Here is a 27,878-nt window from a genome sequence, read left to right on the forward strand (position 1 = left end):
GAAGCAAAAGCCTATATCCATAAATACAGTTTGAGCGATAATGGGAAGGATGAGACCTTTCATAGCCTCTAGTCATGTGGCACAAGAGCTGAAATTTACAGCCACACATTATCTGCAGAGATGCTGTGGTTCATAAAAAGGTGAATAAACTAAGGCACGACCTAAAGGCATAATCAGCTATATAAACAAAAATCAATTACATTTGCACAAACCCACTGGTTTATATTTGGCCCTGAAACAAATCCCATCCTACAATAACTTCTTTCACTTTGATGCTGCTCACTATAATGTTCGCTCTGGATTCACATCGTAAAAATCTTTATCATCTTGGAAAGGTTGTTAAAGGTTAGTAAACACTGTTCTGCACTCTTAAAAATGGCACTTGGGGTTTAGTGTGGTTTTACACTTCAGAACTCTTTTGTTGTGGCTTGCCGTCCTGTTTGTTGTCTCGGTCCATAAAAGTTTTAATCGTTATGTAAGATGGAGATGGAAAGCCTGTGAGTTGTTGGTTAATTTAATAGTATAACTAGCAGCCGTGAAACATGAGGGTGAGGAGTCGGAAAGTTCAGTGGGCTGTGGCAGGTATGTGTACATGTTACTGCCAGGCACTGTAACAAGATTACCGGTCATGGGAAAAGCTCTCCTAGTGTATGGTGATGGAAGCGTGTGACTGTGTAGTCTTGTGAACCCGTTTTATGCTTTTGGGCGACATATTTGGTTGGACAGACTGATTACTCAGGTGATTTTAAGCATCACAGTTCTGTGGATGGAAGGGTCAGTTTATTAGTTGGTTGGTTGGCCACTTTAGTCCAGACTGAAATGCCTTAAGAACCTTAACTTTGGATTGTCATGAACTTTTGTACAGACATTCAGTCACAAGAGTACCGAGGTCTACCGACTTTGGTCATCCTGTGACTTTTACATCAGAGTAATGTTGAGTACAATGTCTAACTGGATTTCCATTGGCAGCTAATTCATGAAGTTAAAAGTTAAGACAGTTGATGGGCTTTCATCCAGTTTTTATGCATACTTTAGATTTCGTAAAATTTCATAAAACCTTCTATAAATGCAAGTTGTTCTACAGTCTTACAAAATAAACAAATAAAAGAGATATTTTGTTGCATGTATCTAAATGAATTGTGAGATGATACCTTATATTAGCAGTCAAATGTTTTAAAAGCCTAAATGTTTGGTAAGAAAGGCCTTTGAGTTCTTCTTTGGTTCGTATGTCTTCTAGCAAACCTGTTGATTGGGTCTTTGGTTACAGGGATGGGATAAGTTTCATCTTATGTAACTCTCACTGATTTGTATCCAGGATTAGTACAGTGTCACACAAAGGTTATGACCATATTTGGACAAAAGACTAAATTACTAGGTTGTCAGATAAGGCTAATGAACTAGATTAGCCAGCAGCTACTTTAAGCCCACAGGTTTGAGCCTTAAAAAAATCCAAAGAGATGAGGTGTGTACAGTTATTATGAAGGGGGACATTAGCCATGGAGCCAAAGGGGTTTTGTTTAGTTGTATAACGAGGTAAACATGTTCATTGCATCGCTGACGTTAGGCATTTTTAAATTGGAGCCTGTGTCATGCGGGCAGTGGAGAAACTTTAGCTTTTGGAGTTTCACTGTTGGATTCATCTTTCACCATAGCAGTTACTGCTTGTGTATTACTTTTATATTGCTTGGAAGTCCTCCAGGATATAGTCACAGACAAGCTATGGATTGGAAAATACTTGGATTTCTGGTGGCTGGATGCAACCTAAAACGGGGGATGATCCACATGTGGTAACCCCCAAAGGGAGCGGCCGAAAGAAGAAGAAGGAAAAAAGGACATCCTACAATAACCTTAAGCAACATTTGTGTGAAGACAAAATTGTGTGTTTTTGGGTGAGTTTCCATAATTCTTTATGTCAGTCACTGCAAACACGTAGTGGATAGCAGACCCAGCGCCTCTGCCACTGATATCTGCCTGTGTCTAACCTGGTGTTAGTTACAGATAGGATCGGTGTCTGGTTACAGCTCTTCTTACACTCATTATGCTGATGGACTGTAACCCTAGCTCACATTCACACAAGCTGATAATTAATTGACACAGGAGTTATGCTTCGTGTAAACCCAAGGGAGTGTTGTCAGAGAAGATGCCAATAAAGATTCCACATATGCACGCCCGGGTCCACAGGAAGCCGTGATCTCATATAGATACTGTATATGTACAGAGCAAATGCATCTGCTCTCCCATTACACACACACACACACACACACACACACACACACACACACACACACACACACACACACACTTTTAATAGTGTTCATAATGAACACAAATTGAATGATGACTCATTAGTGGTTTCTCATCTTATCCTGCTACAGTACCACCTGCAGGTATATTATCCATCTGTGCGTGTGCGCCGCACGTGCAGGAGCAAAGTAGAGTGTATTCACAAGTCTGTGTGTGTGTACATGAGCCCAAGTAATTGGGATATGCACACAAATTACTCCGTGCTATACACATGCTTATAAGGAATGTACAGCACACGTATTTTTGCAAGGTCTCTTCATTTTTTGCGGCTTCACTGTTTATGTGGGTGAGAAAGAGCAAGAGAGGGTATGATGGGATTCCTGTGTGTGTGCGTGTGTGTGTGAAGAGGACGGCCACAGGCAAAGGGAGATTGTTTCATTTGTGTGCACGTGTGTGTGCATGTGTGTATTGGCAGTGTTCGTTTCCTCAAAGCGCATTCCACCGCGGACCACAAAATCCCTCCTTGTCTTTTCTCTAGCTTTCCTCATTCTCTCTTTCCCTCTCTCCATTTTTCTGCAACTGCAACTCTCAGCATCTTTCTTCTTTCTCTTTTCCATCTTTCCTTTCTTTTCTCTCTTGTTTTTTTTTCATACTATTTTTTATATTAATTAAAGCCTAGAATTTGGTCTGTTTCGGACTCTTCCTCAGCTGAGTGGCTAGGGGTTTCTCTTGGCACAGTGCTGTACGGTTTAAAGTGGAAATCAAAGTGTTTGGTTATGGAGGCTTTGGAGCTGTTCACAGGCATTAAATGAATAAAAGAAAACAATAAAAATGCAAGAAAGACACATACCTGTTAAATGATCTTGACTTTATGGGCTTATCCTGCTTGTTGACCCCTTCAAATCAACCTGAATCACTCTTCCTAATCTGCCCCTACAGCTGCTTTTTACTGTAAAATTCACAGACTTCTTAGCTGCTAAAAAATGGCTTCCTGTTCAGGGAATCAGTCTTTTTCTTCCCAGCAGGGCTGTGGGGTGCTTTTTCTTTTTTTTTCCCTTCCCACCAACACTGCCAGTACTGCTATCTCTTCTTCTGAGATACCTCCATGCAGACACTACCGCGGGTGCGTGTTATTGTCTCCCACCGTATGGCTGTTTTAAATGGCAATTTGAAGCACCGCTGGCTCTATAATTAGCTGTGAGCTCCCACAGGAGAGGAAAAAAGTGGCTTATCGTCTCTCCTTTGTAATTACAGATCCGAGCAGGGCGACAGACACGCGCGCACACACAAGCAGACACAAGCGCAGACAGATGCGCAGACACGGGGAAGGCGCGCAAGTGTCGACGTGCACATTTGCCACCTGTGCTAACGCGCTAAAGCTCCTTTAGTGAGCTGACTTTCTGCCTGTTTGCCGGAGGAAGTGACTTTTACTTTTCATGTCAACAGCTGCAACAAATATGCAAAATTGGAGATAAATGACAGCGCGGCAGGAGAACAGACAGCCCAGAAATATGAGCGCCGCTGTTCCTTTGCCAGAGCTTCTCTCCCGTGTGTCTCTTCCCAGTGCAGTCATGAGGCTCTCGCACAGCAGCAGATAGACATAAAGAGGAAGACTGAGTGTGTTAGAGGCCGAGGTCATTAATCTGACTGTCCACTTCTCTTCTCTGCTCCCAAGACAAGAAAGTGGGGAAAGAGGAGGGATGAAATGCAGGAAAACAGGAAGAACATAGCAATGAAATCATTCTGTAACCCTCACAGACACTATCTGTCTCAAACAAAGCTCGCTAGCTACAGCATCTCTTCGTTAGTGAGGAGCTTTTGTTTGAGTTCACTGATGAAAGTTAAGCTATCTTCATGTGCAGCTAACTGTTCGCTTTCTTTGTGTTTTTGCTTTTTCAAAATGACTTTGATTTATCTTATTTTAAGTTTGCTAAATGTGATAAAACAAACTGTGGCATAATTCCACTACTTTAAGCCTATGGAGAGTTCTAGATGTCCTGTGACCCCGATCTCACTCCCAAGCCGTAACATCCTGACGATTTGTCACGTCCCGCGGCGTTCCTGAGGAACGCCAAAGGCGACCTTCAGCGTTCTCATTGTACTCACCGGGCCATGGGTTAAATACAGTGGAATGAGGGTCCTGCGGTAAAACACATTCCAGCCATGTATTCCAGCCCTAACCATAACCTTATCCCTATCCTTAACCAGCACTTTAATGACGTTAAATAGTGTTTTCCAAAGCAATTTGAGGAAAATGAACGAACATGTGTGGATTGATTCCAAACTGTTCTCATGTTTCCTCCTTTTTCCGATCTCGTCATTTGGGAATGTGTTGGGTGCCTGGAAGCGTGACATGCTGACGATTTGTCACCTAGCGTAAAATATTACGCCTCGGGAGTGAGAGTGTGTTGCAGCGACAGACCTCATAAGTCATTAACCTTGATGATGCCATAAGGGTCATCTCAAGGGGGCGGGGCATGGGCCAGGTAAAAGTGTTGGCTGTATGTAGACTGTGACCAATCGTTAATAACAGAAAAGCATAAACTCAAGCTAGGCATGTGGATATGCCAGTAACCATCAAATGCATTGAATCTGTAGAGGTGGGAACCTCATGATATCATATTATCACAACACTTGAGTGCATTACTCAGTGCATTTTTACATTTTTTTTTAATACTCAGTGCATTACAGTTGTTAGAAAGTGATAACTTCCAACTTCCACAACATCAAATCCCAGGACTGTAACTCTCTTTGCTGTACTGTGTTATGCAGGAAGTGTTTGGCAGCAGGTTATCTTCCAGCTGAGGTGTATGATACCTTAGGGAGGAGTGATGTTTCCTGACTTTGCACACACACGTGTTAGTGACTCGACACACACAAGGTCTGTTTTACTCTAAATGCTTCTGTAGTTTACAAAAGAACATTGCAATATGATGAATAAAAATTTAACCTAGCAATTGAGAGGCTAAACACACCAGGGACGTATTTCTTCTTTTATATACAGTCTGTGTCCAGGACCTAAAAGCCACAGGGGGGAAGAAAATCTTGCAGCATATCGGAGAACTTCTCCAAAATGATTCTGCCAGCGCTTACAAGTCTCATTAAGCCAGTTTTCCCAGCGACAGCAGATGTGATCACTGGTGATCTGTGTGTCACTGCTGGTTTCCCACACCTCTTATCCTATTTAAGGCCAGCTAAAGTAAGTTTGATGATTCGCTGTCACTCCGAGTGAGGAAGGGAGAAGATGAGGACGGGGGGGAGGGAGATAGGAGGGAAAGCTTTGTATCAAAACTGAGTGTGAAAGCTGCTGTGTCAGAGATGGATTACAGAGTAGGAAAGAAGGTCACTTTGTTTTTGAATATTGTCCTGCATTTTTTATTATCTTACTGGCACAAATTAATAATTCACGCCTCTTCTTTCACTTTAATTGCTTCTTCTTAATGCACCGTCACCTCACAAGGAACCCCCTTTAAAAATTCCGAACAGACACACACCTTCACGTACACTCACCTGTAACTTTGGGTGTGGCTGCATGGGAATTCATGTATGTGTGTGTTTGTGTGTGAGACAGTGCTCGGGGGGTATTGGATTAATCGCGTCTGTGTGTGTGTAGCTGTGATAAGCGTGATGCTTTTGAAGCAATGCCGTCCAAAATGTGTCATTCCCATCTCTCCTTCTTTTTCTCACTCTCTTTTTTCCGTGTGTGCGCATCCCAGAATTAATCGCCGTGGCAACAGGCCAGAAGAGGAGAGCAAACAGAACGAGAGAGACATTTATCATTTGTTCAGTAGACGTTCGCCCCGTGACCGCGCTGTGACATTGTTTTCTTTATTTAGTTCATTCGGGGCCAGAAGCTGATAATTTATACGCACTCCCCCTTTGATAATGAGGCGTCGCGTTCTCGAGGTGGGGCAGGCTTCTGTTTACACACACACGCACTCCAACGCACATAAAACACACCGTCAACAGTGAGGTCTTGACCGCTCTTTGTCAAAGTCAACATATGCACACACACACTGAAGGAGTGGCAGTGATGAAGTGTCCCATCCTCCTGGTGTTTGCTCCAGTCAGGCTGATCCAAAGGAAACATAAATGTGTTTTTGTGTACGTAAAAAAAAGTTTACATGTAGTTTCAGTTGGAATTTTTAGCCTTAAAATACTTTTCTTTTAAATCTGTACTCGTCTGTTTACCTTGCAGACGGTGGAGCAGCGGTCCTCAAGGCCCACACCCCTCTGCTCTTGACAAATTGATGTAGTTTAGCAGTAGTTTCACTACTCACTGCAGGGCAGCACACACACGCATATATGCGAACGTACACACAGTGGCACCTACACATACTGCTAGGCTGCGCTATACACCGGTGTGTTCTGCTTGGCTGCTCATGTGTGTCAGCTGAGCTGGTACATCAAGGGAGGGGAAGCAAAAGAGAGGGAGGGAGTGTGACAAGAGAGCGCGGGATGAGAGAGGGACAGATGGATAGAGAAAGGCAGAGGGAAACAAAAAAAAAGGAAAAGAAATGCAATTGTTTCTAAAGCTCTGAGGAGAGAGCGAGAGGGACGGTGGCGCCAAATCAGAAGTGAAACGCTGCGTCGATGCAAATACAGACTCACAAACACACAGCACCGATGGAGCTGTAGAGATGAAGATTTGTCCTCACTTGTCCTCATCTCGGAGCTGTCAAGATAAAACTATTATGGTGGGAGTGTGAAAACAATAGCTCAGGGCCAGCAGTTATATTTGGTGCAAGAATGCATTCTCTGGCCTCATCGTCCTCCTCTCCATCGACCCGAGCTCATGGTTTCACCTTGAAGTCCTCAGTCTCACATGCTTATGTGGAGGGCATCCCCAGACAGGTAGAAATACTAGGAGCTATCCTTTGTATCAACTACACTCCAAATGTTTCCTTAGTGACAGTCAAAAGGTACTGAAGATGCCACTCATATCACTTGTTAAGTCATGTTATTGTATGAACTGTTGGGTCGTGGCATTCGAGGCAGCATTAGGTGGCGCATGTAAGCTGACGGCATTCAGTTCACTCACTTCTGTTGGAACTCAGGCAACATGAATACCCTGGTTCAACTCCATCCAGTCGTGCCAGATGGATGCTGGGAGTTTCTTCCTGTTAAAAGGGAGTTTTTCCTTCCCACTGTTGACAAGTGCTTGCTCATACTGGGTTTTCTGAGTGTTGGCTTTCTCTATTATTATAGGGTCTTTCCCTTACAGTATAAATCAACCTGAGGTTACTGTTGTGATTTGGCATGATATGAATATTTAGAAGCATTGTATGATTGCATTTCTACTCATATACAGAAAGCATATGAAACAGTCTGCCTTACCCACATTTCAGCAGTGGGTCCAAACCACACCGTTACAAGCCAGCCACAGCCAGACCCAGTGATGTCAGAAGCCCTTCCAGAGGTGCCATGGCACAGAGGGGATGGGAGAGGTGAGGGAAGAGAAATCTCCCAAAAAACAGTCCTAGCCAGTCACTTAATTTGTCTTAAAGTGCCATCGTCAAGGTGATTCCACGCGATTTCAATGCAAATCGAGTCATATTGACAGTCTAAGTGAATATGCTGTCTTTTTTCATGCCAGTTGAGTGATTTGCATTATTCCACCTTGTTTCATAATAATGACACTCATTCCTGAATTAAGGGCTCTTTTATAGACCCCCACTAGCAGAATTGTTCACTTGTTTTAAAGAAATGAGGCTTAATATGAGGCTAGATTACGTTCAGTTACAGGTGATTTCTTTTTTTTTTTGTTGCGTTTATAATTTATTTGCTTATTTCTGCCTCGCTACAGGAGCAGGTAGATGATGTTATTGAGGGAGGAAGTTTAAAATGAAGTCAAGACAGCAGACAAAAAAGTCTTCTTATCTGTGTGGTCCTTGAATGGAAAGAGACATCTCCTCTTAGTGTCTCCTGGTCATAAAGTGTCACTTTATAGCACGCGATCCCCATCTGGGATGTAAGTCAAAGGGATATGGTGACATTTTGACGCTCCCAGCGGCCTGCAGTCTCCATGAGAAATCCTCACAGAGCTATAAGTGCTAATAACCCGTGCCAAGGTTTTGGGGAGGAACCGTAAACTCCGTATAATTCAAACTGTTGTCAGGTTAAAACCTTTGAGAATTTTTAGTGTGACAATATCTAATTGGCCACCCCTGTCAACTTCTGGCAAGTAGTGGCAGATTAAAGCGAAAATGCTACCCCGCTGCTCAAAACAAGTGCCAGCGCAGAGCAGGACCAACATGTCAGGTGCTCCGAATCAGCTCTAATTTTTGAGTTGTTGCATGATTTAATTTGTTCCAAACTTTTTTTTCTTTCTTTAGAAGGTGGATCGCACTTTTTTTTGGATTTAGTCACCAAGCTAATGAGTTCTGGAGCCATCACAGTATTGACAAAGGTGAATTTTGACAGACAAACCTTAACTGTCACATGAAGGTTAGGGAACGTATTACAAAAACTGGGTCTCAAATTAAGACGGAATTTTCCCAATTTGTTTTTCCAGGTATAGTACCTATTTTTAGAAATCCTATTTTACTTCAGTCTCACTTATCTCAGTCAGGATGTCCTAAATACTCAATTAAATAATTCAGCTTTTATGTCCCTAACCTACTTTTCTTCTCTTTTCTTTCAAGCGAAACAACTTTGTAACCATTTGTTTTTTCTCGTTGTGCTTTCTATGTAAAGATGGTCTTCATGGGAACTTTACAATAACACTAAGAAAGTAAAGAGAGACGGCTAAGAAACAGAACCTTTGCCATATCTAGAGTCTAATAGATTCTGACCTTATGAAGCTGATTCTTGTTCTGTTGTAGTCTGCCATTAGACCCCTAAATGGAAAGGTTCCCCAAGGTTAGATGTCTGTGTAACATGCTGTGTAGCATTAACTAGAACTGTTAGAATTAGAACTGTCCAGATGACCGGAACAAGCAAAGTTTTAACAAATGTTAAAACTACACAGCTATGCATAAGCATAGCTATACACACATAATACACACATAATAGAGAAATGTAGCCACGGTTATAAAGTTTTTCCCCTTTTTTGCTGTAAAACTATCTGCACAGCTGATAAAAAAAAAATTAAAAAAAAATGGTGTTTTGTTTCAAGACACAAGAGGGTCCCAAAGTTTGACCTACACTCTGCCTTTCTGTGTCTACTCTCTGCCTTTAACTTATTGGCAAAATGAGTGTTTGATTTTTTTCATTATCAAACTGTATTAGTTTGACTTGAAGTAATATATCAGTACAATTCATGACACTGATTTCAATGGGGCTGTCCATAATGCCTTAGCGGACTCCAATCAAAAGCACTTAGTGTTGCGTGTGCTGCTTTAATAAATGGAAATAGTTATTCAGCAAATGTTTACCATGGGTCCCAACTTTACACATCACATGGTATCCAGGAATTCTCTGTCAGTCTCTGACAGGTTAAAGTCTCTGGTATTGTATTATATACTGATTTAGATATTGTACTGATGTCAGCTCTCTCTTGGAAATTAGATTTTTAATCTAATACTTTTGTCCATGTAGTGTATCTGGACCCAGGACACTCCCAAAATAGATTCTGCATCTTAACAGTGTCACTTCCTGGTTAAACGTTAACGTTAACACACTTTTTGGTTTCTGTAACACACTTTTTTCTTTTTTTTAGAGTGAGAAGTAATTTTACATTTACAGATTTAAAATTTTAGAAGCTTCGCCTTTGATCTGGATTAAAATAATGCAACTATCACAGGCAGGAAGAGAATGCTCAGTTCAATATTAGCTGAAACGGTGGGCATTTAAAAAAAAAAAAAAGGGGGAGTGTCTGGGTGGAGCCACTTTTTGGAAATGCCTGGGCTTTAAAGATGAAACAAGAGAAAGCAGACAGAGGTTTAAGGGGGCTCTTCACCATTTTAAAGGAATCCATTAAAAGGCATTTAAAATAATCTTCTCTGAAATTTTTCGGGGAGTTTTCTCCAAAGTTGAAAGCATCAAAAGAGAGAAAAACGTGTGTCTGTTATTTTGAAGCAACAAACGTTTCCGTGCTTGTTAGTGTTCAAGGAAGCACGATCAGCCTCCAAACCTTTTTATCCAGCCACAATTTAAAGTTACGCGTGATCATTTGGCCTTTGTTCTAATTTAAAGTGATTTGACAGTACATTAATATTTTTTCAAAAATTAATTAAAAAAATTGTGTATTGGACTGAAATCAAGACGCTCGGTGTGTACTGTACGTTCTCTTGACCGCACCTCGGCACTGTTTGTTCTCTTTTAACCAGAGCCAACTAATGTTAGCTGTTAGCAAAACAGCTTCATAGTGGCATGCTGTCACCAACCAGCTGTCTGGCTGTCACTCTTTGTGTGTGTGGCTGTGTGTGCGTGCACGTGTGTGTGTCACCTGGGGCCCGGACTCCTGTTGTGAGAGCAGTGGTGCGACAAAAGAACGATGATTAATTTCACTCCGAGTAACCTGTCTCGCTTATGTGACTCTACCAAGCTGTGTGCACACTCGTGTGTGTGTGTGTGTGGGAGAGAGAGCACGAGAGAGACCTAGACGTAGACTGTTTAGTCAGCAGGTGTGCTGTGATATGTTGAATGCCCTCCAGCCAGGGTCAGACACACACAGACAGACGCATACGTACTCCATAACTGAGACAACTGCTGTATGCATCCGTCCCGCCAGCTCGAGTTCATCCCTCATTTTCTTACTTTTTTTGTATTTTTTTTGACAGTATTTTGTCAAACTCTCACTGACTGCTGGCAGTTCTTTTGCAAAGAGAACCTTGGTGTCAGAGTTATTAGTGTGCTTGTGTGTCTTTCTGTGTGTGTGTGTGTGTGTGTAGGCCAACCTCTCAGCAGATGAGCCCAAAATCAATTTCATTAGGGATCATGAATACAATGAGGAGCTGTTTCACACATACACACACGTTCACTGCTGTAGATTTCATTAAGGAAATGCCTTTTACTCTTCTCTCTGTTCCCTGCGCCATCAAAGGGAGACTTAAACATTTAGGACAGTGGGTTACGGCTTGTCCTCGCCGCACCGTTGTGACTTCGGTTTCAGCGAGAAATGCTAACAGTGTTACTGAGCTCTTTTCGCCCCCTCCGCCCCCATCTCTGATTCCCTTTCTTCCTTTTCTTCCTCTTCCTTTGCCTTTGTCCAACCATATAATTAGCTAGATGTTTAACAGCTGAGGTTGGACAGGGCACTGCCATGTCTGGACACAAACCGGCGCCTGCACAGACACACAGTTGAGAGAGAGAGAGGTCTGTGTCTGTGGGGGAAGCGAAAGGACAAGGGGAAGGCCTGAATCAGAGAAAAGAAGGAGAGGAGAAATCTCAAAAAGCAGCGGGGAAGGAAGCTGAAGGAAGCAGGGTGAGGAGGGAGAGATATGGGAATGAAATGAAGTGAAGAAATGAATGACAGGGTATGGTGAACGAAGAAAGAAGCGAGGCAAGGAAAAATATTAGCAGGAATAAGTAAGTAATGGAGGAGAAAGGAATGGAAGATGGAGGAAAGGAAGTGACTGGAAGAAAAAGAAGAAGAGTAAAGGAAGTTTTAAATAAATGAAAGATGGGTCAGAGAACAGGAAGACAGGAATAATTGATAGCGTGTGATTGTGTTCTCCCAGTCAACCTGACCCAAAGGTGTGACCGGTGTTTGAACCCAGCATGGTATTAATCACTGCACTACTCCAGCCAAACCTCATTACTCCCCTTTGTTCACTTTTATTACCTTGTCCTCCTCTACACACTCCTGACACACTTGCATGCGCACACACTGAGCGTCCCTCTCTCTGTTGCGCTACACCTCCCACCTTCACCCTGCGCTATCTGTCTCCATCACATCTCAAACCGAAGCCAGTCTGTGGGTGCATCTCCTCTTGTGCTACAAAACGGTAACGTGTAGCAGCTTGCTAAATTTGGGTGATTACAGTTTTGATGGCTATTAAAAAAATATTAACAGGTAGAACAGTTTGTTGAATGATCGAACCTGGTGCTAATCAATCAAATATTTAACCCTCATGGTACGGTGGCCCTGTGAGGCCAAATGCACTGCAACTTAAGAAAACACCAGGAAATAGAAAAACACTGCAAAAGCACAGAACACAATAGAAATGGATGAAAGCACAATGGAAATAAAACAAAATGCTGCAAAAGCTCCGAAAGAAAAACTCACAAAACACAACAGAAGTATTTTTGGAGAGACAATAATTTGATGGAACAGCTGCACAGAAGTGACAGAAGCCAAAGTGTGCAAGGACTGCACTAAGACACGCTTTAAAGAAGCAGAGGATTTATCGCTTTTGTCAGGGAGAATATTTGTATAATACTGTCAATAAATGTTTTCTATTAATGCTAACAAATGGCTTCCCCTCCCTGGTTCTGCTGGAGGTTTCTTCCTGCTAAAAGGAAGTTTTTCCTTCCCACCGTCGCCAAGTGCTTGCTCATAGGGGGACATTTGATTGTTGTTGTTGTTGCTGTATTATTGCAGGTTACAATACAAAGTACTTTGAGGTTACTGCTCTTGTGATTTGGTGCTATATGTAAATACAATTGAATTGAATTAAATTGGAAATTTATATCACTTCCTTTGTGTTTTGAGTGCTTTTGCTGCCTTTTTCTCTTTGCTGGTGTTTTCTCAAGTTTAATGCATTTAACCTCTCAAAGCTACAGTATGACAGTGTAATCTGTGAAAAGGACCGACGTCACAAGCACGTTAAATAATTGACAAACGGTTCACAGATCAAAATATGCAGGAAAATGTTACCAGCTAGTTGTCTTTATTTCAGCTAATGATATGACATTGGGCTTAATCTGCCTGTAAGAGAGAACAACATAAAACAAATTCTCAGGATTTTGTGGACTTGCAACCTTTACTGTTTCGGTTCACTCTCGCTGCCCTCACAGTGTTGTCTTACAACTGCAGGCATCTAGTTTCAATGAAAACCTTCTGAAAAAGCAGACCAGAAAACATGAAGCAATTAAACATATTTCCCTTTAGAGCTGATTATACAGTATAAAACTGAAATGAAAGATTATACTTACATTCATCTGGTCCAAGCAAACTAAATTACAAACGCTTTGAATGATAGGAGCCTGTTAACACTCCCGTAGTTATGGGAAGTTGAAGCTTTAGGTGGTGTCGGATGCTGAAAGCTTTAAAGTTCTGCATTCAGTGAACTCGTTTGCTGTACGCTCACTCAGAAGACTGTTGAATATATTTGTTGAACAAACCTTCATTACCACACCTTTGCGAAGCAAAATGTGACACTGACAAATTATTGCGGAGTGGAACATAGTAGTGGTGTTGTGATATCTCCCGCTCTGCAGGCAGAGTGTATTAAAGGCAAGGCACTGAAAATGTGACAGTGCAGCAGCAGGTCTGTTGTCACGCTTTGGCATGACACTGTGCTGGACAACACCAACAAAGACTGTACGGATCCATGACTGCAAGAAGTCCCCTATATTAGTATCATCAATTAGCATAACACCACTAGATACCCACTTCTTGCTGTGAGGGAGCAGTGCTAACGGTATCGCCCGTATAACGGATATTTCTACTCTTGCATTTTAACTATTAGCTAAATATTTAAAATGTAAGACTTGAAAACTTTGATTCATTTCCTACGAGACTCTTTGTCTGCCACATCTGGCTATAGGTTGTTACACAAATTGAGACAGAGATCTTCAAGGAGAGGACCTTTGTTAGTAATTGGATTTTTTTTTGTCTCCCCCTGAAATTGAAAATTGAGAAAAGTATGACACTGTTATAGGAGACAAAACCTTGTGGATCAGTCACAAAAGCATGAGGCTTTGACATTTTCATACCATGTTTCAAAGAGTCACATTTGTTTTCCTGTAGCAGAAACCAAAAAGGTTGTTCAGCCTGAACCCAAATGAGGCTTTACATTCCCCTTCAGGCTCGTTTGAAGATCATACCAAGGTAAAGATCCTACAATAATACAGAGCAAACCCAACAATCAGAGTGAGCACTTGGTGACAGTGAGAAGGAAAAACTCCCTTTTAACAGGAAGAACCAGGTTCAGTTTTCAAATTTGCACATCTCAGCTCTGTAAATCTTTCATTAGCTCGTGACATCATAAATCCGCGTCACACGTTCAGGCCTTGTAAGCTGAGGTGAGCTCAGTAAAACAATCCGCTTTGAAGCCAAAGAAACTCTTTTATCAAACTCTGAACACGCGTCATTTTTCACAGTGAAGATGTTGTGAGTGGCAGGTACTTTAACCATAGCAGCAGCTGCTGGAATCTGATCATGAATCACTTTCACTTGTAATGGCCTCAGATGGCACCGACAACTGCCGCTGACATTCACTTGCACGCTCTAAATATTAGTGTGTGTATTTTTTGTCTACCTGAGCAGTGTTTGTGTGCATTTAAGGGTTACAATGTCCTTAATATCGCCATTGGTTTGGTAATGAGTCTAATCCCAGGAGGACAGAGAGAGACACTGAGGTCTGAGAGTGGAACACGAAGGGATGGAAAAGTAGCGGATGTGCCACCAAAGTCAGCACGTGGGCTGCAAACTCATCAGGAAAAGTCACCTTTAACTTCCATTCAGAACCCAAAATAAAGAGACCATCCCTCATCGGAAAGGTCGAAGACATGATGTATGTCTTATTGCGCTGTCCTTAACCGCGACGCGCAACCTGTTCCTGCTTCTTCAATGTACATCACCTGAGAAAAGAGCATTAACTGCATGCTTGGAATATAAATGGACCTCTGAGCAGTGCAGCAATCCCCGCTCTGCACGACCCTTCAGCTACACTTTGAGTCGCCGCATTGATATGCCACTTTATTCTTTCTTTTTTTAATGCATTAAAACAAATTGATTGGTGGATAATTAGAATGCAAATAGCAGCAATTAATGTTCAGCACGCTCGTCGGTGAATGGCACCGCTGAGCAAGATTTTTAAAAATATGTATGATTGTCTCGTTCTAAAGAGGTAAACTAATCAGTAAAAACCACACAGACACACTTACACAGTCTGTTTTAATGACTCATAAGCTGTCAGTAACATCAAAGCAGTAGGCTTTATGGGTTGCTTTTTTTTATAATCATCCTGGGAGTGGTTGTAAAAGCATATTTAATAAGTGCCTTTGAAAACAGGTAGGAGCTTTTTATTTTTTTTCTAAGAGGAGAGCTGCTTTTATCTTATAGCTGGGGCCCGTTGCTATAATAAGTTCCAGAAAGTGAGAAACTGGACAAAACAGGACCATAAAGGAACTCCAGATGCCCCCGGTGTTGCTTTTCTTTTTCCTTTTATGACTTTTTATTTAGTTGAGCACAGATGACACTGAAAAGAGAATTTATGTGTATGTAGGTATGCACATGCCATGTTAGAGAAGCTCCTGTAAAATAGCTCGCCACTCAGTTCTACATGAACCTGTGCAGCAGAGTGATCCATGTAATGTGCATAGGAAGATTATTGTAGGGTTTTAAGTGCTGCCACTTCATCAGCATGGAGTCTCTGTTTGAACACAGTAACTTCCCGAGTGCAAAGGTCACGGAAGAAGAGCAAAAGAACCTGCGGGCTGGTAGACTCGATGAGAATCTACAGTCACTTGTTTCCGTTTGCGGTCTCCTCTGTGCCAGCTGACCTGAATCCCACTCCAACTGCCCTCTGCCCCGAGCTGTAGGGCAGAGCACGCTCTTTGCTCTTGCCCCCTCCCCGTTCCGCCACGGTTCTTTGCTCATCAGGAATGATCCCGCAGCCTAGGACGAGTAGCAGTTTTAGAATCATCAAATAAGCTCTCTCTCTCTTTTCCTTACCGTGTCTGCGTGCAAATGTGCGAGTGTGCGACTGTGTGCTTTCCTACGCCGTTGTTGACACACAGAAAGAGACAGGGAGAGAGAGCGAAAATCATCAGAGCCAGAAAAACAAGCGGACGAAAGGCCACGCTCGCTCGATGTCAATAAAAGTTACGGTTTGTGTGTCTGTTTGTGTTAGTGCGTTATCGTGTGGGTGTGACGCAGGGGCGGTGGGGGCTGCTGAAACAAATGACCTTTGCACAGTAACTAGTGCGATGCACCTCCTTCACACAGAACAACAATAGCACGAGTGGGGAAAAGGCTCTTTAAAAGTCAACAAAAGTTATGCAATTTGCAATTTCTCTGATCAGATCACAACTCTCAGACACAGTCTGCTACACAGGTCGCTTCTTATGCAGATAGCATTCCACTTCCTTCGCCAAAATTAGGCAAGAAAACAGTTTCTCACTGCTGTAGACTTACCTCTTATTCCCCGTTTCAGTCTACTTTTATCCCACTGAGTATCTCCTCAAAGCTGATTTACCAGAGCACTTGACTTTTAACCAAAGCCGCTTCCTCCTCTTAAGCATCAAAAGCACATACAGCGATGACAGCCTGTCTGTTAATGAACCTTCTGTTCAGAGAAAGATTAAGGAAACTCTGGTAGTGATTTGGCAGATAATAACCACAGAGACTGTTGAGACTGAGGAGGAGGAGAAAGAAATAAAAAAAAAGAGAGAGAGAAAGACAGAGAGAGCTGGTGGAGCAAGTGGAGAGAAACAGAAAAAGTTTCAGCAGACTATACTTCTGTCAGGTGATGGATGAGCAGATGGAGGCTCGGAAATTAGAAAGAGAAAGATCCAGACATAGAAGGAAAGAGGGAAGCTGAAAAAGATTTACTTGCTGCTGCAGGAGGAGTGACCCTCATAACTCTGTAATTTCGTCAGGAGACTAAACACCGGCAACCAAAGAACCATCATATAGCTGCATGTTGTTGGTACACCCTGAGTACTGTGGCAACATAACAAATATTAGAATTGCAAGTTTGAAATAAAGATACTTCAATTGTAATCTGTCGCTTTTAGTAGCATTTTTTCGCCTGATGGCAACATTTTAAGGAAACCTCTGAAGTGTTTCACTAGATGAAAAGACTGCAGTTACATGAGGTGGAAGTGAATGCATCATTTTAATTTCCACGTATTGGATGAGAAAATGAATAATAGCGTTGCACGATATAGTCAAATAGTCAGATTGTCAAAACCATCCTGAACATGACGTCTTCTTCAAGGTCATTTGTCTGGGCGGTGTTGCACTACTCTTTGATTGCCCCCAGTCTGAAAACTTATACTTCTTCTCCTTTGACGCTCATTGGAGCTCCTGCATGTGTCAAAACAGCAAACAGCAAATGAATTATAAGACAGGAAGTCACAGGGAGTCATATCAGGATGGTACGGTAGATGTCTGCATTAATGATTTGACCCTGGGGGATAATTTGATGGTGCACAACCCTTTTAATGTTGAGGAGAAAAAACATGGGTTTACTTTACCTACTTTTGGGTTTGACTTTGTGGACTTTTGAACTGTTGTTAGGTCTCATCGATGGTGATGCTTCTCAACATGAACATTGGGTCAGTTTGAGGCAGGAGTTTATGTTTGGAGTTTGGGGTACTTGGTGGAGTCACATATGTTCCATAGATCAACTTAGAAATAGCAGCTGGAAGCTGGAAGCACTCTATAGATGCGCAAAGGCACATCCTTTAACCCCATCAGGTCTAACCTATTATTGCTGAGGCCTACACCAACCCTATATTATGGAGAAAGGCTTAGAAACTTGGATGAACCAAAGATTGCCAAGCGTAGAGTTCAAGTCAAGTCAAGTCATCTTTATTTATATAGCACATTTAAAAGACATCAAGTGTCAGTCAAAGTGCTGAACAGAGGGATAATATAATAAAATAATTAAAATAGAAAGAAAACATTTTAAAAAAAGAATTGTAAGACCTGTAAGAGTATATAGCATTTAATGTACATGCAAATATGCACATACATATACAAAACTGTACACATTACAGTTAACACAGTTAAGGGTTGTCCTCAGTAATGACTCACAGGCTTAATCCTGTGAGGTCAAAGTGATCATTTGTGACAACTCCAATCTTAACCCTAAAGGCACGTAAACATTCGTTCATTGCATTGGAGCTGTCAGCTGATTGCGAGCAGACATTCTTGGCTCCATTTGCCGAGGTGTTCTTCTAATGACCACGGTTTTAAGTCATACGCCAATCAACAGTATTCATCACTGTCACTGGTAGTCTCTTCAGTCGTTCATTGCCAATAGTTATTTCTCCCGTAGTCTCTTAAAGTTGCAAAGTATTATTTACTTTCTAAAGTTTCTGGGCGCCACCTCGCCATGAATAGCTTCCGTTGCATCTAATCAGAATGTGCAACTTTGATTGAGATGCTGAACTTTTTCTACACTTGACTAAAAACTGTGAGCTCTTTGGATTCGTTTTTGTAGCAACAAAGACGAGCATCGCGGCTTCTCTTTTTCACACAGTGGTAAAACGATCATCTATGACTGCATTATAAGCGTGGCTTTACCGTTTTCCTCTGTTCTCTTACAGATACTGGTGAACTCCATTTCCCAGCCTGCCGTGTTGTATGAAAATGTTGTGGTGAGCAACGGGAGCCCGATCCTGCGAGATTTGCTCTTCAGCCCAGATCATCAGTACTTATATGCTCTCACTGATAAACAGGTAGGAGAAGTGCGCGCACACACGCACATACACAGACACTCCAGATGACCACGTGTAAACTAGAGATGAGCACTGTTAGGAGCCTTTTGTTGCCACTGGCACACTGAGGAAATTGTGAATCAAAATCAATAGTCATTTATATATGGAACAATTTTAGGGATGGGTTTTTATGTACATGTACACTTGCTGACATACTGAAAGACACATACACGCACACACAAACGCCTTCATTGCAAATAAGTGAAGGCTGGGAAGAGAGAGGGAGAGGAAGAAAATGGAGACACTTGAAGAGCACTATTAAGAGCTGATGAGGAAAAATATATTAAAAATATACACGGGGGGAGTGAGCAATCAAGGTAATTACTCACATATAGTACCACATACTGGGCATGAACACATTTGCAGCTTAAGCAGCGTTCCACACACATGCACAGTTTTAGGTGCTAATTAATGTCATGAATTTTAAAATGCACCTTATAGGATGAAGCCGTGCATACCTTCCTTCCACCGGGGATACACATTACACACAACCCTTGAATGTTTACTTCAGGATATTCCTCACAAAAATCCTTGGTTCTCCATCTAAAAAACACCTGATCAACAACAGAAAATTACAGTTTAGCCATTGCAGCAAGCGAACAGAACTGAAAAGATGATAAGTATTATTATACACAGGCTTGTGACGTTAAATTGGTTAAACTCCGTGGCCTCTCATTTTCCCACACTGACCTCATCTGCACAGCATTATGATATGCACGATCAAATCCTGGCGTGTACATGTCATTATCTCGAAATGTCTTTATCCACGAGAGTTTGATACAGCAGTCGCCACTCTCCCGCTCATCCCTTCTTTACCTGCACGACTCTTATCTCATAATGGTTAATGACCTTGATGTGATAACCTTCAACGAGACTTCCTCGCTACGTAGACGGTAACCGGCGTGTAAGTGCTGTGTAATTTACCAGCGATTAGACTTAATTGACTTCCACGTGTCTGAATAAGCACGCGGAGGAAGTGGAGTGTAACTGATACAAATGGACGTCGTAGTTGTTGACGTGACGGAGGGAATAAGGCGCTCGATCGTGGATCGGTCCAGGAAGCTGAAATGTACTCTAAAGAGAAAATGCCTAAATGCATATTGAATTACACTGAGTCGGGGACACACGTGCTGATTTTGGAAACTCGCGCTGAATTATGTATGCACACGAAGATAGAGTTGATTCATAATGTAATTTCAGTGCCCAAATTATTTATAGTTATGCTCCAGGTCCAGTTACAACATTAACACAATTAAATGCAGCAGAATGTGTGTGACCGCCTACATTTTTAACACTGCACACAGGAAAAGGACGAATTTCTTTTAAAATCTAAGCAGCTTGTAAAGTAACCATGTATCAACCCTGTGTCTGGGCCCTGTTCTGTTAAGATGACTCGCATTCTTTTTAGTATTTCATTTTTTTCTGAATAGACACAAGTCCTTAAACAATAATTCACTCATTATTCTATATATATTTTTATTAGTGCTGTTCAAGCATAGCACATCTTTAGGCTAACTCTCTAAAAAAGAATAACATGTTAGTGTAGAAAGAAGAGTCAAGAGCATACTTTTTTGATAGAAAATAAAAACAAAACATGCAGCAACATATTCATTATTAATGTCTGCCTCTTACTTTCTCATCCGATTACGTGTGCTCACCATCTGATTATAACGTTTACAGCACTTAGACCTTAGCGGATTGATTGATTGTGATACCGCTATAATAATCCAGTGGCACATTATTATGTTCCAAACGCCGTTTGTTTTTTGCTTGGCTTGATCTGTCTAAGGCATTTTGGTACATTTATGGTTTTTAATAACCTCAACCAGAATAATTTTAGATGTTCACTTTCTACCTTGCTCGCTAACTGCTAACAGTTTATACCCGTCTACCTCTTTATTTCTGGATGGAAGGGATGCAGACACCTGTCAGAAAATGTATACTGATGACCTTATTGCAGTTAAAAGAATTTGAACTGTTTTTAACCTTCAGCTTGGTGCTTGTTTGGTTTTGGGAACTGAGGGTGCCTTAGGAAATAGCTGATTAAGTCGACTGTTGGAGTCGTTATTCAAAAAAAGGCAATGTATTACACATTGCTTGTTACTTTCTTTGAATCGAATGCAATATGTTACTTAATTACCTGGAGAAAGTAATTATGTTACACTAATCGTTACATTGCGTTCTTGTTACTTTGTAAAATGACCTGAAATGCGTTGTCTAATAATTACCAGTTAACAATTGAAACCTTAAGCTACAGTCCGACACACCAACACAAACGTCATCATCCCAAAGAGGACACATAGAGGATCTTTCTTTTAGTGCTTACATATAAATACAAAGCTGACAACACAAGGAAAAATGGACAAAAAGAATTCAAAGTGATCGACACAAAAACATGAACCGGCATCAACCCTGACTTCTCAAGGTTGGGACACTCGGCTTTAATATCACTCTGGGTTCTTGGCGAGCTTTGTGTTAGCATGCTGTCTGTCCAGACGCTTGCAAAAGCCTAAGTTCTGTTAACAGTATAGTATGTTCTTTTTCTCTTCTGGATTCAGTCTGTACTTTACCATCGTGGTCTTGTCCTTTCATGCAATAAAATAAAAATAAAATATTTGATTCTTCAAAAGCTGTACAGCATCTGCCTGAAATTATATGAATGTAGCACGAGGGTGCAGGGAGAAAAGAAAACTGTGTTGCTGCTGTATTTCTTTTCTATCTACCCAGCATTCAGATAACAAAAGAGCCTTTGTAACACAAGTACAGTAGGTCAGGTCTCAGCCCAGCTATGTAATTTATGAGGGCAAAATGATATAATAACGTTCACTGGAAACTATAATCCTCAACCTTTTGAAGACTGGATTCAAAATACCACCAAACGTCACAAAAGTCAAAGTTAAAAAATTGCTCAAGTGTTCCCTTCATTTTTTAGCACTATACATTGCTCTGGGTTACCTTGAGGATTACAAAGAATATTCATCTGTGAAAAGACACTCTAAATGATATCAAATACAACTTTAGGCCTCTGTCCAACAACTCACTGCTTCTGCCAGCAGTGCTTAGCAGCTGCTCAGCAGGATGAAGAAAGTTCATGCTGAGAGCATTTGCAGATTTTCCCTTCTAATTCCTTTCATCTGCAACTGCTATTGCTACCAGAAAGTAATTTTCAATTATTAAAGGTAGTGTTTTATTTTTGATGAGCACTGATATGTCTGCTGCATGTTAGTGCAGTGACAGTAGGAGGTCAGCTGCTAGGAGAGAAGCCTTGTTGAATCTGCAATGCTTCCTCTATGACACGATCCAAGTTAATCTGTTACATTTTACTAATGTAGCCAGTGAAGAAGTGCAGGCATTCACATGGAGGATTCTTTTTGCTGCACTTTAAAGAGGAATTGTTTTGAAACCCGAGGAGCAGATTATTATTACGAATCCAGGGTCGGGTAAAGTAAAAATAATGACTAGTGCCGCTCCAATATCAAATATTAAGAGCTAGCAAGCGCAAGCTAGCTTTAGGAGATCTCAAAGGTACATTATGTTTCAATTTTCGTAATTTTGCTCATGAAATCCACACAGAAACACAAAAACAACAAGGTGCAGTTATACAAGAGGTTTCTGGAACATAGTGACTTCCTGGAGAGTTTGTTGAATGACAGTTAACTTCATAGTAAGAACAACAGTCAAGGTATGCTAATTTGTGACCTTCAATGGTGCTGGTAGGGAGACACACTTGTTGTTTCCCTCTGTTTAAACCTTAGCTAATTTCCTGTTGATGTTGCATTCAGTTATACTAAGCGCCATCCATCTCCATCTGTCAACATTTTGAATGTTGACAGAATTACATGACGCGTAAGCTCATTTTTGCTAGAGACCAATGCCGCAGTGGAATTTTATTTTTTTTTTTAAATTGTATATTCTCTGCCTGTGTAATTTTGTTCCTATGAAAGTCAGAATCACACTAATTGACAGAGAAGACAAAATGGACTGACCAACCCCTAGGAGAGCAGATAATGGCCTTTCACTTCCAGAGCTTTCCAAATTTACAGTCCAGCCAGAGAATGAAGCAGAAAAGGAGGGAGCGAGAGTGGGTGAGAGCTGAGAAGGTGGGAAAATATAATTGGTTTGGAGAATATGCTCTGTTCCTTTGTCTAACTCTTCCTGCTTCGTATTTGCAATATTCTTTTAGGGTTCGCATGTCAGTCTCTCTCAGTCAGAGTGAGTTTGTGTGGTAACTGCTCTCCCACTGGTGGCTTCACAGAGCATAGAGAGTAGAATGAGAATTGCCCCTCACCGCTGCATGTGAACTTGTGTTCCAGACAATAAAGGATCAGAGTGTGTGCATAGCCTTCTTGGCCTGCCGATGACGAGTCTCTTCCTAGCCAGAGGGTGCTTGGACACTAGTTAATGTGTTAGGGTTTAAGGTCGCTCGCCAAGCCTTGGGATGTATAAACTTCTGCATTTTTTTCTGGGGCTCCGAATAGAACTGTTACTCAAAGATTGAGTAACAGGTTAGAATTCAGACTTCTGGCATCTCGAAAGTTACTCAGAAACTCCCAGATGGTAGTCTATGTCCAGTAGGATCCCGAGGTAAGGTGGGGAATCACACTGTAATGACTTTATTGTGCCAGACATAAACTGTATTTGTTAATTATTTTAACAAACACCTGTTTCATATATAATATGCAGTATGATTTGGCGCAGATTTTTATAGTGGATGCCCTTCCTGATGCAGCCGTCCTATTTATACGGTTTGGGCCAAAACTAGGGGGAAATCTACACCATAGTTATATCATAACTGCAAGCTCCTCTGAGACCCTATGACAGGGGTGGGCAACTCCAGGGCCGGTGTCATGCAGGTTATAGATGTGTCCTTGATCCAACACAGCTGATTTAAATGGCTAAATTACCTCTTCAACATGTCTTGTAGTTCTCCAGAAGCCTGGTAATGAACTGATTATTTGATTCAGATGTGGTGACCCAGGGTAAGATCTAAAACCTGCAGGACACCAGCCCTCACGGCCTGGAGTTGCCCACCCATGCCCTATAACGAAACCTAACCTACCCAAACGCAACAGCTTGCAGCTATTGCGTTTGGCCTGTTCAGTACTGTCAATTTCTCCTGTGCATTTCCAGCTACTTTTTTCCCTACAGTTTTTGAATTTATTATTGAGTCAGTATATTCCTGGAGGGAGACCGTATGAGACTGTATAAGAAGTAGAAAGACTTCTATCATGGCTCGCACTGCCTATATAAAACCGGTACATGACCACAAGGTAATTAGCAAATAATCACATAGGCTCTACAAAGATTCACTGCAGAAGTCCAAGTCAGCCTGAAGATGTAAATATGTCTTAGCATTGTTTTACTTTGGCGTTTTCGGCCTCTCAAGGGGAGCAGCACATGCTGAAAACAAATTACTGACATCATCAATGTGTAAAGTCGTTATATGTTGGCAGCCAGTTGCCTTTATATCGAAACATGGTGTGTTTTTGATTTGATGAAAGTTTTTTTCACTTATTTAAACCAAACATGGGAGGGCTTTTGCAACATAGGGTGCGCTTGATCTGCATCAATGAGAGACAACTTTCCGCTACAAGATGATCAGCGATACTCCACCCTGCTGGCTGATGTGCATGCATACTCTGTGACAGTCGCATTCAGGAGTGAGGTGTACCTTGGTGTTGTTTGTCCTCTCCTCCTCCTCTCTTCCTCCTCTTCATCCCTTCATTTTTCTCTCCTTGTTGAATAATAGAAATGCCAAGTGATGAGAGCTCAAACATCAAAAAGCCCATTTCCCAGCTTGACAGAGCAATTTACCTTTTCCCATATTCACTCGCACATAATTAAAAGTAGTGGATTGGACTGCAGCGTATAGACCGCATATCTGTATAGCAGCAGTGAGTCACATATAAGAAGGCTCGCGAATGTAGAGTGCAAAAACATAAAACTGATTCACCGCGAGAGGAGAGTTTTCGATTAGCGAGCGATGGATTTACACACGGCTCCTTTTGTGTCTTTGTGAGACACACACTCCTACACGCACACACACACAGCCTCACGGTGTTCTTTCACTCCATGTATCTTTGTCTGCCTCCAGCTTTGGGTCCGTCTCTGTCTTTTCAGTGATATCGCATCATTTTTGTGCTCATAAAAACAAGCAGCGGCACTAAATCAATTTTATCATTGCTGTTGTTTCCTCGTTACATGTTCAAATTGTTCTGATCTAATAAAAGCCGCGCGCTAAAGGGAGATTTTTCATACTGTCATCACCCTCTGTCGATGACGTCACCAAGACAGATATTTCTTTTTCCCTGCGTGTCCCTATGGATTACATCACCTAACTGCTTGAAAGCAAGTGACTAAGTGGATTACAGTTCATAATCTATTGATTTCTACTGTACCTTTGCACCAAAGGACTTACTTATCATATAATTATCCGCCCTGATTCTAACGTGCAGCTTCCTTTTCATTAATTCCCGTGATAATGAGCTATTCTTTTATTTTCAGCCGGACAAATACAGCCTGAGGATTTTTGATCTACTTCTAGTATTGACGCAGACAGCACCCAGTCTCTGATCTTTGCTATGTAGTAACATCATGACCAGATTTACACTATTGAACTCAAAGGGCAAGGTCACGCCACTGCGCTTGTAAAACAGCTTCATTAGGTCGCACGTTAGCAGCGAATGGCCTCGCCCCCTCCTTCCCCTGCGAAGCCTCTCAGACAGTGGCATAACGGTCCAATGATGTACCTCCATGTATCGATTTTGCTACAGTACAGAAATGTACTGAGCTGTACTGTACTGCACAGTACAGAAACCCTACCCCTGGCACCACATCAGACAAGGTTCATATTCAATTCACTCAGCATTTACTGTACTTGGAGGTCATGCAGAAAAGAGTGCTGTGTGCTTCTTTTATGAGACTTTCCCTGGTGTTTTTCCAACTTTGAAGTGGCTAAAAAAGTGTTATTGAAGACATGTACAGGAAAAATAATGAGATGAGGAAACTAGAAATGCCCTTGGCCCTGTCAGCTAATTGGTTGAGTTGAGTTTCGGAGCATGCCTTTGCATTTGTTTGCATGGGCGAATTGAAATTGGTGACAAGGAGGTTTATTTATTTTTTTAACGCTGAATATTATTTAAATGTTGTCTCTGAGTGTGACATCGAAGCCCTTCTGGTGTGCTGGGCTCTCAAGTTCAAGTGTAATGCTTCAACTAAACTATGAATTGCTTTAGGATTTATCCATGAATAAGCTTTTAAAAAACACCCTTTTTAAAAAATATCTTTTGACATATAATTGGTTTCACATCACACATATACAGCTGAAAAAAAGTGTCTCCAGCCTTTTCTGAAAGACTGTTTCTAAAGTTGACAACAGGAGAGGAAGTGCTGCTCGAAGTGTTGATGGCGGTTGCTCCTGTGCTCATTAACAGTCTGCGTGAAGCCCACTGGATATGTTATAGGTTGGACATGTAATGAAACTAGAAAGTAGAAAGTACACGTCACTATCAAAATGAAATCTCCAAACCCTGTTTTATAAATGTGCGAAAGAAGAGAAAATGCATGGAAATACAGTATTTTAAAGAGTTTGAAAGTTAGTATGAAAGTAGTATTTAGTCTTTCTTGTCATTTCATTTAGTAGTCTTCATGAATAGTTCTTCAGGCTTCTTAAAGGTCATTCAAAGCTCTTGTTCTTGGATGTTGGCTGCCTTTTGTTCAGTTCAAGAAGCTTCAACATTGATTCGTTAACGTTAAGTTCTGGCTTCTGGGGAGGCCAATCCATGACATAGTGTTCCATTATATGTCTTCCAGGTATGCTTTCACTCCACTGGCACTATGTTTCGGATCATTGTCATGCCGAAAAATGAAGCTATTGCTGATCAGATGTTTTCCAGATAATATTGTGTGGTGAATCAAAATGTGAGGGTAGTTTTTTGCAAATCTAGTGGCATCACTTTTGGCAAGATCCCCAACACCACTTGCTGAAACACAGCCCACATCACAACAGAGCTTCCACCATGTTTTGCAGATGGCCGTGGACACTTACTGCTGTACCTCTGTTAAGACCTCCACTCCTCCACTCATTTTCAGTCCAGTTCTTGTGTAATTTAGCATATCTCACTCTTTTCTCCCTGTTTCCCTTCCTTGGGAAAGAATGGCTTCTTGACAGCGACCCTTCTACGGAGACCATTTCTAGTAAGACTTTAGCAAACGGTAGATGGATCAACTGAAGGGCCAGATATATCTCTCAGGTCCTTATGTCAGGTCTCCTGTTTCTCAAGGACATGACTTTCAGACATTGTTCATCTGCTGTAGATAGTATTTTAGTCCTGCTGCTTCTTCTTTCGAAATACACCCTACCCGTTTAATCACATTTTATAAGGACATGATGCACACCGTGCTGAGATATGCCAAGGTTTTAGCTGTTAGCAAGTTTTTGAAATCAATTTGTTGCTGCAAAAAAAAGCTATTTCGTGCTTGTCAAACGGTGTTATGTTTGGTAATTGATTCAAATCAAGAAATGGGAACAATTTATGTAATTATGTGACTGGCGGCTAGTAAAAAAAAAAACAAGTGCTTTAAAATTGGTTCAACACTGGTTCATTCTGTCAGTTAGGGGCCTTTTTTATGTTTGATTGGCCAGAGTTAAATGGTGTAACAAACAAAAAAATGTTACTTTCAAATTTTTCAGGCATGAAGACTGGACTAAAAATTAATGAATAAACTGCAAATGTCCATAAAAAAGCTTTGAAAGACCTTCAGAAATCCTATTTCTCAAGAACACTATAGAAATGGCAATAAAGTCAAGCTCCTTGGAAGGAAAATATAAAGATAAAAGGTGTGGCTTAAGACTTTTGAACACTGATGGCACTACTGATGTCTAAAACCTTAAAAAAATGAATGAGAACTTTTGAAATCTTGAATTTAATTGTATATCTGAAAGACTTGACGGCGTGCATTTACATATTTAAAAAAATTGCACTGGCATCTTTTCAGATGACATATCTTTCTCGTCACCGACACACAAACACAGATGCACACACATCCTTGCTGTCTGTCAGCGAAGGCAGAGA

At 41.4% G+C, this 27,878-nt stretch overlaps 1 protein-coding gene across 2 annotated transcripts in view; it reads left to right on the plus strand.

Annotated features, from left to right (window-relative positions):
- LOC102778858 (plexin-A1-like) overlaps positions 1-27,878 on the plus strand; it is a 304,340-nt gene that overhangs the window by 122,168 nt on the left and 154,294 nt on the right. For both annotated transcript variants that reach the window (XM_006785272.3, XM_006785273.3), the window contains exon 4: positions 18,634-18,765. In XM_006785272.3, coding sequence (XP_006785335.2) covers positions 18,634-18,765 — 132 coding nt within the window. The remainder of the gene's footprint in view (positions 1-18,633; positions 18,766-27,878) is intronic.

Source organism: Neolamprologus brichardi, chromosome 20 (assembly GCF_056152115.1).
Source record: "Neolamprologus brichardi isolate AB-2024 chromosome 20, ASM5615211v1, whole genome shotgun sequence".
In the NCBI taxonomy this organism is placed as follows: domain Eukaryota; kingdom Metazoa; phylum Chordata; class Actinopteri; order Cichliformes; family Cichlidae; genus Neolamprologus; species Neolamprologus brichardi.